Source organism: Nicotiana sylvestris, chromosome 4, assembly GCF_000393655.2.
Source record: "Nicotiana sylvestris chromosome 4, ASM39365v2, whole genome shotgun sequence".
NCBI lineage: Eukaryota > Viridiplantae > Streptophyta > Magnoliopsida > Solanales > Solanaceae > Nicotiana > Nicotiana sylvestris.
Genome location: NC_091060.1, coordinates 108,057,389 through 108,076,825, shown reverse-complemented (window position 1 = coordinate 108,076,825; position 19,437 = coordinate 108,057,389). Strand labels below are relative to the sequence as shown.

Genomic DNA, 19,437 nt, shown 5'->3' with positions numbered 1-19,437 from the left:
CTTAGTTTCCTTCGAATCAGACCCCAACTCTTCGAATATTAAATCGAAGGTGGGTCTGAAAACTCAAACCTTTCCAATGGCTTCCAAAATAACACCACAGCATCCCCTAGCCTACCTCGTTATGGATCTAGTGTTGGTTTGGTTCGAATCCCCTTAGAACTCTTCGAATCTTCTTTTGAAGATTCGAATGAAACCTAACCCTACTCAGATTCCTCCCAAATTAACACCAAATGACCTTTAGGCTTCCCTCACCCTTGTGCCATCTTTGGTTTCCCTCGAATCTACCCAGAAGTGTTCGGATTTAAAATCCAAGATCTGAAACCCTAAATTTTCCAATCTTGGCATCTTTTTCACTTCAGACGAAAGATTGAGGTTTAATCGACCTTAGTCAAAGTATTTTCAGTAGAAAATACTTCGACTAAGGTCTGTTTGATTTCAAACAAAGTCCAAATCCAAGTTGAGTTCGAGTCCGGTTGAACTTAAAGATTTAGAGGTACTTTCCTTATTTCTTTTTGTTTCTTACATGAATAATTGTTTGTTTAATAACCTGTTAATTTTTCATGTTTTTATTTGATTAATTCTGTCATCTTTGTCTCATGCCCGTATGATTAGTCAAATAAATGAATTGTTTCTGTTGGTTGTGATTAATTACAATGTGTGTGATCGACTCGATTAAGTTCGTCGATCAGTTGTGTTATAAATCTTGTTTCTGAAAATGCTGATTGAAACAGTCTGTTTCTTTTGTTTTAGACTGATTATGGACAAATGTTGTAAATAGTCAACTGATTAATACTCGTCAATTAAATCATGTTTGTTTGCAAATCAGTAAATTCAAATGAATGTTGTGTATATATTGTTTTCTGAACAGGGCATTGTCAGTGTATTGACAATGCTCCTGTATGTGTTTGATTTTAGTCCAATGTTGAAATACAGTTGAAATATTAGGCTGAATTCAGTATAATAGTGTTGTAATGTTATTTTTGAATTCAAGTTTACAAAAGTTGGTTAAACACAATTGTGTTAGGAGTTTAATCCTAGGACTGGTTATAACTGTTAAAACAGACTTTAAAATCTGTTTTGCAATAGATTCTGATTTTAGTTTAAAGGCTGTAATTACAGTAGGATTTCAGGGTTATTTTGGAATGAAACAGTAGGGTAATGTGATAGTGTGCTTTTAATGGAATGTTAGTGTCTATAATTTAAGATACTAATGGGGAACAAGGGATAATGGGACTGCTGAAAATCAGGATAAGAGCACTTAGATTTAAAGTATTCAAAAGCATTTTTAATGGAACTTTCTGGTTTTAAAAGGAGAAAAGGGTCCATCCAGCACTTAAAAAAGATGGGGCAGACCTGTATAAAAGAGGGGATTTGGGACTGACTTAAGGAGAGCCTTTCAGTCAGAAAAAAAAAATCAGATTTAAGAGGAAAAAAAAAGGAGAGCTTTTCAGACAGAAAGGAAAGAGAGAAAGAAAAATCTGATCTGGAGGACAGATTTTAAAACTGAATAGAAGAAAACAGATTTTAGAGGAGGAGAAAGATCAGTTTTCAGAGAGATACATTTGAGAAAAACAGAAAGAAAGAAAGAGATCGAAATAGAATCAGAAACAGAAATTTGAAAAGAAAAAGAAACAAAAAAGGAACACACACACAGTGAAGCTGAAACAGACACCAGAAAAGAAAAAAAAATCCGAAACCTTGTTGTTCTTTTTGGAATCTGTCCGGGTCTGTGTATTGATACTATTTGGTTTTAAAATCTGAAATTCTTTAAGAAGTGTTGCTCTTGTGAATCTGGGTTTCTCGGGTCTTATTATTGCTCAAATCTGTGGAAATACTGATATTCTGCCAGTATTTTGTTACTGCTGCAACTGCTGAAACTTACTTCTTCTACCTTCATTTCCAGGTACTTATCTTTTAGATTCTATGTTGGAAAGAGATTCAGCACGATGAATCAATGAAGCTTGAATTGCAATTCTATTTTTATTTTGTCTAAGTTCATTATTTTAAAAGTTCAGTCTTGTTTTGTGTTTGGTTAATATAGTAGTATGTTTGACATGATAATTAGTAGTTGATTATTCTCTTTTAAAACTCATATAAGTGCTGTAATAATATTATCTATACTAGAATTTCTCATTAGTATAGTTATATGTGAGTTGTCAAAACAGGGAGTATGGCATAAAAATGGGCCATTGATTACATCCCATAATACCTTTAGCTAAATGTAAAGTAGAATGGAAGTATTAAGAAGTTACATTAGTAGTATATCTTGTAAAAAAAAATATGATTTTGTTTAGATTGATATAAGCTATTATATGGCATGATGACAGGTATATTTATAATCATATGAGTAAGGTGAGTTGGTATAGCTCGTTATGATGTTAAGAATATTATGAATGTTTAGGCGCACAACTATGTTGTATGTAATACAATTTTATTGAATCAATTCGAATAATAACTCCTTTCTCATCAATTTGATTATTTAGCGTTATAAATAAACTAAGCAATTATAATTTTGGATTAAAAACAAGTATGTGAGAATGAGATGATATGTATAAGAACAAATTGCAACACTTTATATCAATGGTAAGTAGAAATAAAACTTGCACTAAATAAAAATAATAAAAATTCTTGAAAAATATTTCTTCCCTTTATAAATCATTTTTAGTTTCATATACAATTCATTCTTTGGCATATATATATATATATATATATATATATATATATATATATATATATATATGTTGTATTTGTTAAAAATCCTATTTTTATTCTTTTCTTCGAATTTGAATAGCGGGATGAATATAATTTATACTCGGAAATTATAATCGACGGGCAATATTTAATAGATTGTGAATTCTTTTCAAAGAATTTAAGGGCATCTAAAATGGGAGTTCTCATGATTTTCACATAAAAATGTATGAATATAATAAACAATTTGTGGAAAATCCATAATACCATTACAAATATTTTGCGCGATTAGGGATGCGTTCGCGTACCCTGATTATATTTTTAAAAAAAAAGCAAATTCGGATTATGCGTACGCGCAATTTCGAGCGAATATTTAAGAAAAGAATTTTTCCAAGGATGTTAAAATAATTTCATTTAACCCGAGATGTGCAGTTCATTGTCTAAATACAAGGGTGATGATGTTCCTGATTTTATTTTAAATTTCGAACATATGATTTTTTAATAAAAACTATAACAATTTTATTGTGTACACGTATGCGTGGCACGATCCTCTGTAATTATCAAAGGTATATAATACGAATATACGTACGCGTAATTCGTCATAAATAATAAACAGAAGCGGTAACAAAATCATGCAATAAAAATGTAAAATCGAGATAATTAAGCCAAGAATAAAAACAGTTAAGCGACCGTGCTAGAACCACGGAATTCGGAAATGCCTAACACCTTCTTCCGGATTAACAGAATTCCTTACTCAGGATTTCTGGTTCGCAGAATAATAAACAGAGTCATATTCTCCTCGATTCAGGGATTAAAACCGGTGACTTGGGACGCCTTAAAATTCCCAGGTGGCGACTCTGAAATAATTAAATAAATCCCTTTTCGACTGTCCTTAAATTGGAGAAAACTCCCCACGCGCCCCGCGGGCGCGGTTAAAAGGAGGTGCGACAACGGGTTCTGGAGGTTCGGAGTAGAATTAGGGTTGAACTGACGAAGTTGATATTTTGGCGATTTCTGGTTGATAGGCGAAATTTTGATATAGGGGTCAGAATAGAATTCTGAGAGTTGCAGTAGCTTCGTTGTGTCATTTGGGATGTGTGTGTAAAATTTCAGGTCATTCGGACGTGGTTTTGTTGGGTTTTTGATTAAAAGCGTATTTCAGAAGCTTTTAGAAACTTAGGCTTGAATCCGATGTGATTTGCTAGATTTGATGTTGTTTGAGGCGTTTTGATGATTGGAACAAGTTTGAATAAGGTATTGGGTTATGCTTGTGCTTTTGGTTGAGGTCTCGGGGCCTTGGGATGATTTCGGGTGGTCGTCGGAGAAGTTGAAAGGTTATGGAAGCTGCTGAGATTTTTCTGCTTCTGGTGTTTTCACACCTGCAGTTTGGGGACCGCAGGTGCAGCGCCGCACGTGCGGAAGGGGAGCCGCAGAAGCGGATTTGAGAGGAAGAGCCAGGAGTCCCAAATGTGGTAGTTGGACCGCACCTGCAGAGTCGCAGGTGCAGAGATTGGATCGCAGATTCGGAAGAGGCCGTTAAGTGAATTTCGCAGAAGCGGAGGGTTTGACCGCATATGCGGTACCGCAGAAGTGGGTTTTGGACCGCAGATGTGGAAAGGCCTGGGTAGAACATATAAGTTATTTCATTTCACGAAATTAAGCTATTCCACCATTTTTGACTTCGGCTTGAGAGCTTTTGGACGATTTGGAAGAGGGATTTCAAGGGAACTTCGTTAAGGTAAGGATTTTGGACCTAAAACATATTCTATGGTAGTATTTCATGGATTACGACTGTAATTAAAGGAATTAAAGGGCTAAAAATGGGGGATTAGGGCTTGAGTTTAAGAGGCCTTAAAATGAGGATTTGAGGGGTCATTTGAACTCCGATTATATTATTCTTGATATGCATAGACTCGTGGGGAAATGAGAAATCTATTGATGTAAAAATTTCTAATTTGCGAGACATGGACCCGAGGTTGGACCATTGTAATTTCGGGATTTGTGCCCTTTGTTGATTATTTTCGCTTGGGCTTTGTTACCTTAGCATATCTTGACGTTCTCGTTCTGATTTTGGATAGATTCGACGTGCGTGGAGGCCTATTCGAGAGGCAAAGGCGTCACGAGCTAGAGATTTAGCCGGTTCGAGGTGAGTAATGATTGTAAATGATGTTCTGAGGGTTTGAAATCCCGGATTGCACATCGTAGTGATATATTGAGGTGAGACACATGCTTGATGATGAGCGTGGGGTCATGCACTATTGGGGATTGTGACTTGATCCGTCCCGTTGATGATTTACCGCGTATTTGATTGGAAACTATTTGCTATCATCCTTACTTGGGCTGAATGCCATATTTGGGCCTAGTGCCAACTATTTGAACCCTTTGGGGATTTTCATCGCTATTTCCTCACTACTTTGACTTTATATTTGAACTCAGTCATGTGACTTTATGCTATTTTCATATTCAGCCATGTTTACTCAGTTTTAAGATTTAAATTATATTTTAAATCATATTTGGGGATGAGCATCGTGTTTTACTATTGCCCGAGTGGCTTATGTGATTTTGACTGAGTAAGGCTGAAGGCCTGTGTTGTGAGGATACTTTTGGGTGGGGTTGCACACCGCAACGGTGATACACTGATACTGATATGAGGCCGAGGGCCTGAGATATGTACGCCACGAGGTGGCTTAATTGATATGAGGTCGAAGGCCTAGATTTGATGCCACGAGATGGCTTGTTATTGCGCTTGCACCGTAAGGGGCCCCTCCAGGAGTCTGTACACCCCTAGTAAGTGCGAGTACCCACTGTGATGTGAGATTGAGCCCGAGTGGCTGTTATTGTTCTAAGATGCTGCCCAAGGGGCGGATGTGGTGATACTGTGCCCGAGGGGCGAACTTTTATTTGTTTACTTTACCTTAATTACCTGTCAATTACTTATTTACTTGTTGAAAGAGGATTTTATTTGACTTTTCACTATTTTACTGCTTTTAAATGGTTTTACTACTTCATTATAGAATGCCTTGTGCCTTACATGTTTTCTTACTTTCAGTCATTATTTACATTTGTTACTCACTGAGTTGGAGTACTCACTTTACTCTCTGCACCCCTGTGTGAGCGTAGCTGGTTCCGTTCCCGAGTGCTGATTCCTCCAGCTTCATGCGGGCTTTCGGAGATACGAGGTAGCTGTTGACGTCCGCAGCCCCGTGTCTCTACTCCTTTATCGCTTCTATTTCCCTTCAGACAGTTGTACTAGTTATGGATTTAGCAGAGTTGTATTATGACTTATAGATGCTCATGACTAGTGACACCCCAGTTAGGGCTGTGTATGAGTGTTCTTCCGCGTATTTATGTTATCATTGTTATTTCAGATTTATTTTATCATGACTAGATCGTTTCTTACATGATTAACTGTTAATAATTGGAAAATATGGGAAGTGTCGGCTGGCCTTATCTTCACGAGAGGCGCCATCACGACCGAGTTCGGGTTTGGGGTCGTGACAGGTATCGGTATTTTATTTTAAACTACCAAATACCATACCTAATACCAATATTTTTAAAAATATAAACCAAATACCATACCAAATACCAAAATACCAAATACCAAATACCAAAATTTTCAATTTCGGTACGGTAATTCGGTATTTACCAAATTATGCACAGTCCTACACCCCGTAGGACAATCACACGAATCTAACACAAAGGTTCATACCTCAACATAATTTTGCTGCAATGCGTGCCCCATCCAAACACTAATCCATGGCATATATCTCAAGTCACCTTGCTCAAAATCAATAACCACGCGCAATTCGACATCAAGTACTCAAAGTTAATTATCATAACCACGGAGAAGCTAACGACATAACGCCACACAAAACCTGAAAGAGCATAACTAATGCGCCATCCACCAAGCAATACCTAATACTCTTCTCACTCAAATTCGGCTATAAGACCCCAATAGAACCGCACCATATGTGCATATAACCAACAAATCATAACCCCTTGTAACACAGAAGAGTAGCTCATAGATCATTCCAGAACACAAATAAGCTCAACAATAATTGAATGGCACTGTCACACCTCCTTTTTCCTACACCCGAAAGGGTATAAGAAAGTATTTTTTAATTTAAGTGACAATCGAAATAGGATTATTTATTTAAAATTCAGAGTCGCCACTTGGGATAATTTATGATGTCCCAAGTCACCGGTTAAAATCCCGAATAGAGGAAGTTTGACTCTAATTATGGTCCGCGAAACATAGAAATTCAGGTAAAGAATTCTGTTAACCCGGGAGAAGGTGTTAGGCATTCCCGGGTTTCGTAGTTCTAGCACGGTCGCTCAATTATTATTATTGGCCTAATTATCTGATTTTAAAACATTTTAAACCTATGTGCATATTTTAACTTTAAAAATCACTTTTATTTATTTAAGAAATTTCAAGGTTATTTAAAACACATCGTAAGCCACGCTACATGAAATGCACCTGTGATTCGCGAAACGCTTTATTTAATCTTGTTGGGAATTAGAACCGGGCCACATGAAATGTACCCCCGGATTTTAATAACCGTGATAATTATTTAATTAACGCGCCTAAAGAAAACTACGAAGTTCATTTTTTTAATATCTAAACTAACATTTGCGAGGGACATAGATGATTTAATTTGCTTATGGCACGCCTCAAATCTATTTCCTCAAACGATGTCTTGATCTAGTTTTTGAGGGCCGTAAATTATAGGTCTTATTCGATATGACACACCTCAATCTAATTAACTACGCTCAATAAGAAGGTTGCAAGGTTCTTGATTAATCCAATTCAAAATTAATCTAACTTGGAATTTAGTCTAGGGCTTAATTACAACCATATGGCGAGGTACTTAAATAATTTTTGACTACTCAATATAAAATGAACCAGCTGCATACCAACTGAGATTCACGAATCATGCCTTGGACTGGGCTCGAAGGTGAGCCCATCTCTCAGAATGAGAACCAATTATGCAGCAGTAGGATCAAATCAAATACAAGTCCAGTAGGACGCTGGGCTTCAGTCACAAACCAACCCATTAAACGCAAAGAGCAAGGAAAAGGCGAAGGGATAGGATAAATATTTTTGTGCCTGACATTGAGCCCAACATGGCAAAACAACATAGAAGCAAAATCTGGAAAGCCAACAATACGTAAATCATTGTACAACTCATTTGAGATCTTCAGCAGGTGTGAACATCAAATTGAAATTAACCGAGGCATTCACCTCTGACCCTCATGATTTCTCCATACACTACATCAACTTACATGTAAGTTCAGTACTATTTAACCAAAACTTTGGGCCATTTGAAGAAACAATTAACTAGTAAATGAAAACTAACAAGCCTTGACCTATGAAATAACAAACAAAATTAATCTAAACTATTAGAACCAAATACATACTAGATTGTAACCCTTCATAAAACTGCCAGCTATTTTCCACATTTCCACATACAATTGAAGAAGAACCCAACAAACCATTTTCAAAAGAGTACTCAAGCATTGAACATAAGGTTAACTAAACTCCAATTCAGCTAAAAAACACAGAGAAAATGAGCTAATTATACCATGGTTTTACTCTGAACCCACACGGATTTAACACCTAAAGCATGAACTACTAGAGCATTTATTACTACAGATTTATTACATTTAAGAAAGAGATAGAGGGAGAAATGGAAAAGAAGCTGAATGGCTTAAGTAGAAATATGAAAATTAGACTCCCAACAAAGCAATCTTTATTGATTTCAGCAGAAACAACATCTTCCACACGTTCAAGTACTATTTGTCAATTAAGATTCAAAAGAGTACCTGGAGATAAACCCAAAACAACCACAAACTTCAGCAATAAAATAGTAAGGTCAGTATAGCTTTAAAACAGCAACAAACAACAAACATCAATCAGCTACAACCATGTTTTTGATCCCAGAAAGAAAACAACAATTCACTCATGCTTTTAGAAACCCAAGAAATATGAAAACCCAGCTACAATAGAACAATGCTTGTGATTTTTTGTATTTTTCTTTCTAATTTTCAAACTCTAGTAGTATATGTATTCTTCAGCCATTTACTGAATTTTTAGTCTTGTAATCTCCCAAAAAATGAATGAAACAGGCCTTATATAGAAAGACCTTAGGGCAACAGAATTGATTTTTTAACTTTTCCCTTTACCCCTTTCCCAATTTTTATCTTTTCATTTCAGACCATGCATTTTGAATCTGTTTGTTAAACCAGCCCGTTCCCCACTTTCCTGGAACCTTCCCCAAGCAGTTAGGAAAGATTCCCCCCATCTAATTCCTTAAAATACCCCTTAAAGGTTTGGTAATTACTTTAAACAAACCACATGTTTGAAACAGATTGCCCCAAATGCCCTTGGGCTTTTGCATTAGCGAACTGTAACAAGCTCTTTGGGCTTCTTGCACTAGCAAACCCAAATCCAAGTTTAAGCAAATGAATTCACAAGAAAGTCCAAATTAAACCAATTCTGAATCCTACTGATATGAGATCTTCTAACGAAACAAAACAGAAGAGAAGAAATAAAAGGAAAAGGGAAAATTAACAAGTGCTAACAAAGAGTTCAATTGCTTCTTAACCTATTATTATTACCGAATTAAATGAATGAAAAAAAGCTATGATTTCCAAACCCAACAGAGATGAAGAGGAATAGAAGGATACCAATTAAAGAACGGGTGGAAGAAAAGGAAGGGACATAGAAGAAAAAAAAATCATAGAAATAAATAGAGGGAAAAATAAACGAAAATACCTAGTAATTGACTTAAAGAAACTCCGGTTGCTCCGATTTACCCAAAACTAGTGTTTGTCGCATGTTCTTTGTCAAGAACAAACGAGCAACATCGACTTCACGTTAAATCAGCCAGGGAACTTGAAGGCTTGAACCCTAACTTTGCATGCCATAGATCCGAGGTCAGGGTAAATTTGGGGCTTTAGGGTTGCGGGGTGTTGATTTTAGATCCAAAATTGGAGAGGATTGAGAGGGATTCCAGGGAAATCATTTTGGGGTTTAGGAAGAGGAGAGGGCGGGGATTATGGGATGTAATTTTGGAGGCGGTTTGGGGTTGCCCCGCCGGCAGAGGGTTGCAGGAATTTGGGGCGGTGGATTTGATTAGGGTTTGGGTAGGTTAGGGAATGGGAGATGAAACTGGGGGGAGGGGAGATGGACCGGTTCTGACACATTTATACATGGGGGGGGGGGGCTTTAATTCTGGTCCGTTGGATCACATTGATCCAATGGTTGAGATGGGAGGGGACCAAAACGGGGTCGTTTGGTGAGGATTGGGGACTGGGCCAGGTATTTTGTATGGGTTGGGGCGAGGTAGTGAGAAAAAAAATAACTTGGGCCTTAATGAATTGGCCCTAACACAACAACCTTTTTGAGTCCAATTCCTTTTTCCCTTTTTTTTCAATTTGTTTTCCTTTTCTTCTTTTCTTTTTATTTTTCCCTAAATTAATAAAAATCCCTTCTTTTCTTTTTCTTTTTTCCCTAAATTAATAAAAATTTCAAATTAAATCCTAAATTAATCTACGTTGTAAAATTACACTAATTATCAAATTACAAAATTCGAACCGCCTAAATCTCTAGCTCGCGATGCCTTTGCCCCTCGAATCAGCCTCCACGCGCATCGAATCTATTCAAAGTCAAAACGAGGACGTCAAAATATGCTAAGGGAACGAAGCCCACGCGAAAACAATCAATAAAGGGCACAAATCCCGAAATTACCAAAACCCGACCCCCGGGCCCATGCCTCGAAATTTAATAATTTTTACATCAATAGGTTCGTTACCTCCCCACGAGTTCATACATATCAAAAGTTCTGAAATCCGATCTCAAATGGTCCTTCAAATCCTCAATTAAAGGCCTAAATTCCCAAGCCCTAGTTTTCCCAATTTTAACCTTTGATTTCCATAATTTCTAGCTCTAATCCATGAAATAATAGCATAGGAACAAGTTTTAGGTCCAAATTCCTTACCTTAATGAAGTTCTCTTGAAATCCCTCTCTCAAATCGCCCAAAAAGCTCCCAAGCCGAAGTAAAAAATGGTGAAATAACTCAAATTCGCGAAATGAAATAACTTATATGTTCTGCTCAGTTGTTCCGCATCTGCGGCACAATAGCCGCTTTTGCAGTACTGCATATGCGGGTTTTCCTCCGCTCTGGGGAAATCACTTAATGGGCCAAATCCGCATCTGCGGTCAACTCTCCGCACATGCGACCCCGCATGTGCGGTCAAACTACCGCATCTGCGGTTCCTGACACGTCCTCCCAAATTCGCTTCTGCGGCTCCACTTCCACACTTGGGGCGCCGCACTTGCGGTCGCCAAACCGCAGGTACGAAAACACTAGAAGCAGCATTTTCAGCAGCTACAATAACATCTTAACTTCTCCGTTAACAACCCGAAATCACCCCGAGGCCCCCGGGACCTCAACCAAAAGCACAAACATATCCTTATACCTTATTCAAACTTGTTCCAATCATTAAAACACCTCAAATAACATCAAATCACCCAAAACACATCGAATTCAAGCCAAACCTTCTAAAATCTTCCAAATTACGCTTTCGATCAAAATCCCAACCAAACCATGTCCGAATAACCTGAAATTTTGCACACGCATCCCAAATGACACCACGGAACTAATGCAACTCTCGAAATTCTATTCTGACCCCTATATGAAAATCTCGCCCACCAACCGAAAATCGCCAAAATACCAACTTCGCCAATTCAAGTCTAAATCTACTACGGACCTCCAAAATTCATTCCGATCGCGCTCGTAAGCCACAAATTACCTCTCGAAGCTAACCGAACCATCCGAACTCACATCTGAGCCCTCTAACACATAAGTCAACATCCGGTTAACTTTTCCAACTTAAACTTCCTTAAAAGAGACTAAGTGTCTCAAACCTTATCAAAATCATTCCGGATTCGATCCGACCAACCCGATACCACAAAATACGGATAATAAGGCATAAAGAAGCAGAAATGGAAAAAACAGAGCGGTAACTCATGAGATGACTGGCCGAGTCGTCACAATATTTATATCTATCTATATATTATTAAAAGAAAGTAATAACCAAGAAATAATATAGAACTTCAAACAAAAGAAACAAATGTACAGATTTTAACTGATTCATCTTTCATTGAGTTACACAAGCTAAATTTTAAAAAGATTGTATCATTGAAATCTGTGTAGATAAAGCCAAAATAAAGGAACAAAAGGATAAAATAATACTTAAATATAGTATTTGTTAACATTAATGATAAAAGAAGCTTGAGCAACAACATAAAAATTTAAATATGAACTTAACTAATTAATATTTATTTTTAGAGTAATAAAAATAAATAAATAATAATCAAATATATTATTTAATAACTTTAAATAATGAAAAAAATTCAAAAATAAATTAAAACCTATATATGTATATTTATATCTATTAGTATATTATTAAAAAAAATAATACTGAATGTAAACTGTTAAACTTCAAGTATCAGAAACAAATATACAAATTAATTCATTCCATCTTCTAATGGTTGATTCACTGCATGATAAAGCAATAATCTTCCTACAATTAATTTAATCTAATTTATATTATTTAGAATTTAATTTATTCATATAAATAATAATAAAAATGCTACCAACAGTAAGCAAATCATATAAAGATTTACAGAAAATGAAACTCAAATTGGAGAAAAATGCCCATATAGGTAGTTTTCTTAATACTAAATGACACTGAAAACCTGTCGAAATAAGTTGGAAATATAGGAGATAAAAATTTTACAAGTTTAATATAAAAATTATAAGTACTTAAAATAGAGAGATATTACACAAAAAAGTTCAAAAACAAATTTCTATTTATAATTAGTTTAAAGAGTACAACAAATTAAGTGAATTTTAAAATATTATGATAATGTTGAGCAATGAAAGAGTTTGACAAATAAAGTAAAAGCGAAAATTTATTTACAATGACTGAGAAAAATAAATAAATTATAATCAACTATGATATTCAAAATGTTGAATAATCGAAAATTCCATGCAACAAATTGAGAGTTAAGAAATAAATAAGTTACGCATATAGGTAATTTCAACAATGAATATTAACTCTCATAGTTTTATGATGAAATAAAAGAGAAAAAATATAATTACTTATATTCTTCATATTGTTAGAATAAAAATATCGATTTTATGATAAACTTATAAAATAATTTTTCATTAATATTTTAAACAAATTCAATACTATGATTTAGACCAAAATATGATACCGTTTGGATTAAAGGTAAAATATTAACAGTAAAAAAATAATTAAAATTTCATATTAAAATAAGATGTAAAAAGGGGATAGGATATTGCTGCTTTCTTTGAACTTGAACCGTCTTTCTTTAAATATTGCTGGTTTCCCTTTGTTCTGCAGGTGCACGCCTGATTACCGACATTTGAATTATCTTCCTTTCCTCCGAAACTTGATTTGTTTTCCCTTTGTTTTCCAAGTGGGCGCATGATTGCTGAATTTGAACCGTCTTCCTTTGAACATTGCTTTTTTCCCTTTGTTCTCCAGGTGGACGCCTGATTAGCAACATTTGAATTGTATTCCTCGAAACTTGACTTGTTTTCCCTTTGTTTTCCAGGTGGGCTCCTGATTGCTGTCTTCCTTTGAACATTACTTCTTTCCCTTTGTTCTCCAGGTGGGTGCCTGATTTCCAACACTTGTACTGTTTTCCTTGAAACTTGAACTGTTTCCTTTTGTTCTCCAGGTGGGCTCCTAATTGCCAACACTTGAACTGCTTTCCCTTTGTTCTCCAGGTGGGCGCCTGATTTCCAAAACTTCAACTGTATTCCCCTGCTCTCCAGGTGGACGCCTGATTACCAATACTTTGGCTTGTATTCCCTTGCTCTCCAGGTGGGCGCCTGATTGCCACAACTTCGACTGTATTCCCTTGCTCTCTAGGTGGGCGCCTGATTACCAACACTTTGACTTCTATTCCTTTCCTCTGAATCTTGGATTGTTTTTCCTTGTTTGCCAGGTGGGCGCCTAATTGCAGAACCTCGAATCTACTTCCTCTTGTGACTGCTTTTCCTGTGAACTGTCTTCCCTTGTTTCTCCAGGTGGGTGCCTGATTGCTTGAACCTGAACTGCTTTCTATTCTTGAAACTCGTATTGTTTTCCCTTGCTCTCTAGGTGGGCACTTGATTACAACAGAACAGACAAAACCAAAAATTTCGACCCCAGTTTAGTAGCTGGGCACATCTATGAGTGTTAATTGAATCACGTTACCCAATATCTCTAAGAATTAAAAGCTAGATCCCATTATCCAGAAGGGTCCTGAAAATTAAAATCAAATATCATCTTAAGAATGACAACTTTAAATATAAATTATGCTTCCTAAAGGTAGGACTTATGCTAAGTCTCATCATCTAATGAAGGTTTTAAAACTGAGTCCCATTATTCAGGAGGGTCCTGAAAATTTCAAATTGAATCCCATCCTAAAAATGAAAACTTCAAAGCCAGCTTATATTTCCTCAAGGTAGAGCTTATGCTAGATCTTGTTACTCATGAATGTTTGAATTTTAACTAGGTCCCATTGTCCAGGAGGGTCCTGAGAATTTATGGTCGAACCTGTCTGGTACTTGCTTTCCTTACGGAGGATTCCTCCGAAACAACGAAATTTTCTGCCCCTGTTTCAATCAAAGAAAAATCTTGTCAGTTTAAAAATGTGGTGGTTAGTTTGCAGCATTCTTGCTGAGGGTGGACCTTTCGCTGTCGTGCTTTGCTTTGACTGTCCGCCTTAAACTGGCCAAAAATTGTTTGCCTTTCTGACTGAATTTCAACCACAGGACCCTGAATGACCCGAATGATATACATTCAACCCGTCGTTATACATTTCTGTCCTTCCCATTTGAACCTCTGTATCTTCCACAAAATTCACAAACCATTCGTCTGTTTGAACTTCCATTAACACCTTATCCTTTCAACTTTTGCATCATGCTATTTCTGGTATGCTTTGGCCGCACTTTGCTTTGTGCAATTTGGAAGTTGGTAGTAAGCTTTGAAATCCTTTCTTACTTGCTTAAACAAGGCTGACATTGAAAAAACCTTAGAGAAATAAACCCAAAAGAAATGAAATGCAATGACTTCGAGAGTTAGGAATAAAGAAGAAAGTCCAAAACTGGATGACTGTCTGAGGGAGGAAAGGGAAAGAGACTTATCTGAATGGAGCAGCTGGTACCAATGATCATGACGTACATTTTGGATTAATCAGCCCGACCCGTTCAACCAATCACCTTTCAGTTGTCATACTTTGTGCCTCAAGATCTCCATAACCCAATTTCTTCACCAAATCCTGCGGTGCCCTGAAGGGTTTTCACCAACAAACCTCTCTCATTTGTTCCTCTCTTAACTCAATGTCGTCTTACGATGCCCGTGAGTATTTTCACCAATAAGACTCTCTCATTTAATTTCTTTCATCTTTCCATCTCCTTACGGTGCCCGTGAGGGTTTTCACCAATAAGACTCTCTCATTTTTCATTTTTCCTGCTTAGACCAGAGTGTTTCCCCTGACATGAATCACACCTCTACTTGCTCGACTTGGCATCTCTTGAAGACTGATCGGAAGGTCTTTCTTTGGACCGTAATGTGGGCTTTTGAATAGGGTTGGAAAGACGGAATATCACAAAGGCTCAAAACAACTTGAATGAGTTTAAAATTACAACTTTTGGAATCAGATTTCTTACAACAACCACAACTTTCTGCCCCAGTTTCTTTGCTTGGGGACTTATGTATTTTTACTTTGGTGGGACCGAATCGTGAGGCTGCCTACGTATCCTTAAAAGGAATCAGGTCGAATGTAGTTCATGTCATAGGAGTTACTTTGTTGCTGTGATTTTTCTCTTTTTTTTTTCTTTCTTCTTTTTCCTTTCTTTTCTTCTCTCTTTTTCTTTTTTTCTCACTCTTTTCCATTATTTTCTTTCTCTTTTCTCTTTTCTTTTTCACTTTTCTTCTTTACTTACTTTTTGCATTTGTGTTCCTGAGTTTTGTTACTGATTCCAAAAGAGGGGTATAAAATAAAATAAATAAGGCTCAAAGGGGTAACAAAAGATAAAGTGTTTAGATAGCAGAATAAAATGCCTTCGTCATTCCAATCTTCAAAATATGCTAAGTACAAACAACAACAATTTAAACCAAAGAAATTATACATAATATCTTTTGACTGCATTAGAATTAATAGCCATACCTACATATTTGCTTTTTATATCTGTTAAATACAAAGTACCATTGGACAACACTCTCGTTACGATGAACGACCCTTGCCAATTTGGGGTGAACTTGCCTTTCGCTTCAGCCTGTTGTGGAAGGATGTGTTTCAATACTTGCTGACCCACTTCAAATTTCCGCGGACGCACCTTCTTGTTGTATGCTCTTGCCATTCTCTTTTGATACAATTGGCCATGACACACTGTTGCCAATCTCTTCTCATCAATCAAACTCAATTGCTCCAGACGGGTCTTGACCCACTCATCATCATCAATCTCGGCCTCAACAACAATCCGAAGGGATAGGATTTCAACTTCCGTGGGTATCACTGCTTCAGTTCCATATACCAACAAATAAGGAGTTGCACCTATTGAAGTGCAAACAGTAGTCAATATAGCAAAGGGCAACTTTTCATGCCATTGCTTGGAACCTTGCATCATTTTTCCAGTATCTTCTTTATGTTCTTGTTGGCTGCCTCGATTGCTCCATTCGCATTGGGGCGGTATGTGGTGGAATTGCGATGCGTAATCTTGAACTATTGACATACCTCTTTCATCAGTTGACTGTTAAGATTAGCACCGTTATCTATGATGATCACCTTTGGGATTCCGAATCGACAAATGATATTTGCATGCACAAAATCGACCACTGCCTTCTTGGTCACAAATTTGAAAGTTTTAGCTTCAACCCACTTAGTGAAATAATCAATGGCCACTAGAATGAATCTGTGCTCATTGGATGCTGCTGGCTCAATTGGTCCAATGGCGACAATGCCCCAGGAAACAAAGGGCCATGGTGCGGACATTGTGTGTAATTCAGATGGCGGAGAATGAATCAAGTCCACGTGTACTTGATATTGATGACACTTGCGCACAAAACTAATGCAATCTCGCTCCATAGTTAGCCAGTAATAACTTGCTCGGAGAATTTTCTTTGCCAGAACATATCCGCTCATATGCGGCCCGCAAACTCCGAAATGTATCCCGGTCATGATAATTGTGGCTTGCTTTGCATCGATGCACATCAACAGCCCAAGATTCGGAGTTCTTTTGTACAAGACTCCCCCGCTCAAGAAAAATCCACTAGCCAGAAACCGAATTGTTCTCTTTTGATCACCTGTGGCTTGTACCGGATATGTCCCCATCCTGAGATACTCCCTGATGTCATAGAACCACGGTTCACCATCGAGTTCTTCCTCAACCACATTACAGTAGGCATGCTGATCACGAACTTGAATATGCAGAGGGTCAACATAAGCTTTGTCCGGATGGTACAACATTGACACCAAGGTAGCCAAAGCATCGACAACCTCATTATGGATCCTTGGAATGTGCCTGAATTCTATTGGTCGAAACCGTTGACAAAGATCATGTAGATATTGTCGATACGGTATTAGCTTTAAATCCCGTGTCTCCCATTCTCCTTGGATCTGGTGCACCAGAAGGTCCGAATCGCCCAAGACCAAGACTTCCGGGATTCTCATGTCTACAGCTAGCCTCAACCCCAAAATGCATGCTTCATATTTAGCCATGTTGTTGGTACAATAGAAACGAAGCTGAGCTGTAACAGGGTAGTGATGCCCTGTTTCAGAAATAAGCACTGCCCCTATCTCGACACCTTTCATGTTGGCAGCCCCATCAAAGAAAAGTTTCCAACCTGGTTTTTCAACCTGCTCTACCTCGTCAATATACATCACTTCTTCATCGGGAAAATAAGTTCTCAGTGGTCCATATTCTTCATCCACCGGGTTCTCAGCCAAACGATCGGCTAAAGATTGGGATTTATCGCTGTCTGAGTCACATATACAATGTCAAACTCTGTGAGCAAGATCTACCACTTTGCGAGCCTTCTTGTGGGCATGGGCTTCTAAAAGATATACTTCAAAGGATCCAGGCAAGAGATGAGGTAAGTAGTGTAGGACGACAAATAGTGTTTCAACTTCTGTGCTACCCAAGTTAGGGCACATGTCCTCTCAAGGGGAGTATACTTGACCTCACAATATGTGAACTTCTTGCTGAGGTAATAGATGGCTTGCTCTTTCCTACCAGTGATGTCATGCTAACCTAACACGCAACCAAATGAGTTATCCAAGACTGTCAAATAAAGAATCAAAGGTCTCCCTGTTTCCGGTGGGACCAACACAGGCGGATTAGATAAATACCCTTTGATCTTATCAAACGCTTCCTGGCACTCATCAGTCCATTTGACCGCAACATCTTTCTTTAGCAACTTAAAGATGGGCTCACAAGTTGTCGTGAGTTGAGCAATAAACCTGCTGATGTAGTTCAGCCTCCCTAACAGACTAATTACCTCGGTCTTGTTCTTTGGCGGTGGTAATTCCTGGATAGCCTTGATTTTTGACGGATCCAACTCAATGCCCACCAACTGACTATGAATCCCAACAATTTCCCCGATAGAACACCAAATGCACACTTTGCAGGATTAAGCTTAAGATTGTACCTGCGGAGCCTTTGGAAAAACTTTCTCAAATCTTTGACGTGGTCAGACTTCTTCCTGGAGTTTATGATCACATCATCCTCGTAAACCTCAACTACTTGTATATTATGTCATGGAATATGGTCGTCATTGCCCTCATGTAAGTTGCCCCAACATTTTTCAAACCAAAAGGAATGACCCTGTAGCAATATGTTCCCCATGGCGTGATGAATGCTGTCTTTCCGCATCTTCCTCATCCATTAAAATATGATGATACCCCGCATAGCATTCCACAAAAGACCAATCTCATGCTTGGCACAATTATTAATCAAAATGTGGATATTTGGCAGTGGGAAGTTGTCCTTTGGACTTGCTTTGTTGAGATCATGGTAACCAACACTCACTCTGGTCTTACCATCTTTCTTTGGCACAGGCACAACATTGGCTAACCACGTAGGATACCGCGTGACTCTAATGACCTTTGCATCAAACTGCTTTGTGACTTCTTCTTTAATCTTCACACTCATGTCAGTTTTAAACTTTCTCATCTTTTGCTTAACGGGAGGGAATGCTGGATCGATTGGCAATTTGTGGACCACCAAATCGGTACTCAAGCCTGGCATGTCATCATACGACCATGCAAAAATATCCTTATATTCAAACAATGCTTTAATTATTTCCTCCTTGATTTGCGGTTCAAGATGGACACTTATCTTAGTTTCTCTGACATTATCTGGATCCCCTAGATTGATTGCTTCCGTTTCATTCATATTAGTCTTGGGTTTTTCTTCAAAATAACTTAGTTCCTTACTAATCTCTTCAAATGCCTCATCTTCATCATATTCTGATTCATCATCACACTCTATTTCTTGAATTATTATTTCAGAATTAGATTGACTTTTAAGACTGGGACGAAGATTCCTCATGCATGTCACGTCATTGAAACCAACATAAAAAGAACTATACAGAGAAGAAAAGAAAACAAAAATGAAACTATTAAGAGTAATGGAAAGGGAAATTGCATTTCATTAAAATAA

The 19,437-nt window shown here is 37.4% G+C and overlaps 1 protein-coding gene across 1 annotated transcript in view; it reads right to left on the bottom strand.

The window, feature by feature from the left end:
• LOC138889969 (uncharacterized) overlaps positions 1-19,023 on the bottom strand; it is a 47,465-nt gene extending 28,442 nt beyond the window's left edge. Inside the window, exons 1-4 of the mRNA XM_070173317.1 lie at positions 18,678-19,023; positions 17,516-17,755; positions 16,617-17,305; positions 16,312-16,527 (exon numbers count right to left, since the gene is read on the bottom strand). Coding sequence (XP_070029418.1) covers positions 16,312-16,527; positions 16,617-17,305; positions 17,516-17,755; positions 18,678-19,023 — 1,491 coding nt within the window. The remainder of the gene's footprint in view (positions 1-16,311; positions 16,528-16,616; positions 17,306-17,515; positions 17,756-18,677) is intronic.
• Positions 19,024-19,437: the final 414 nt, after the last annotated feature.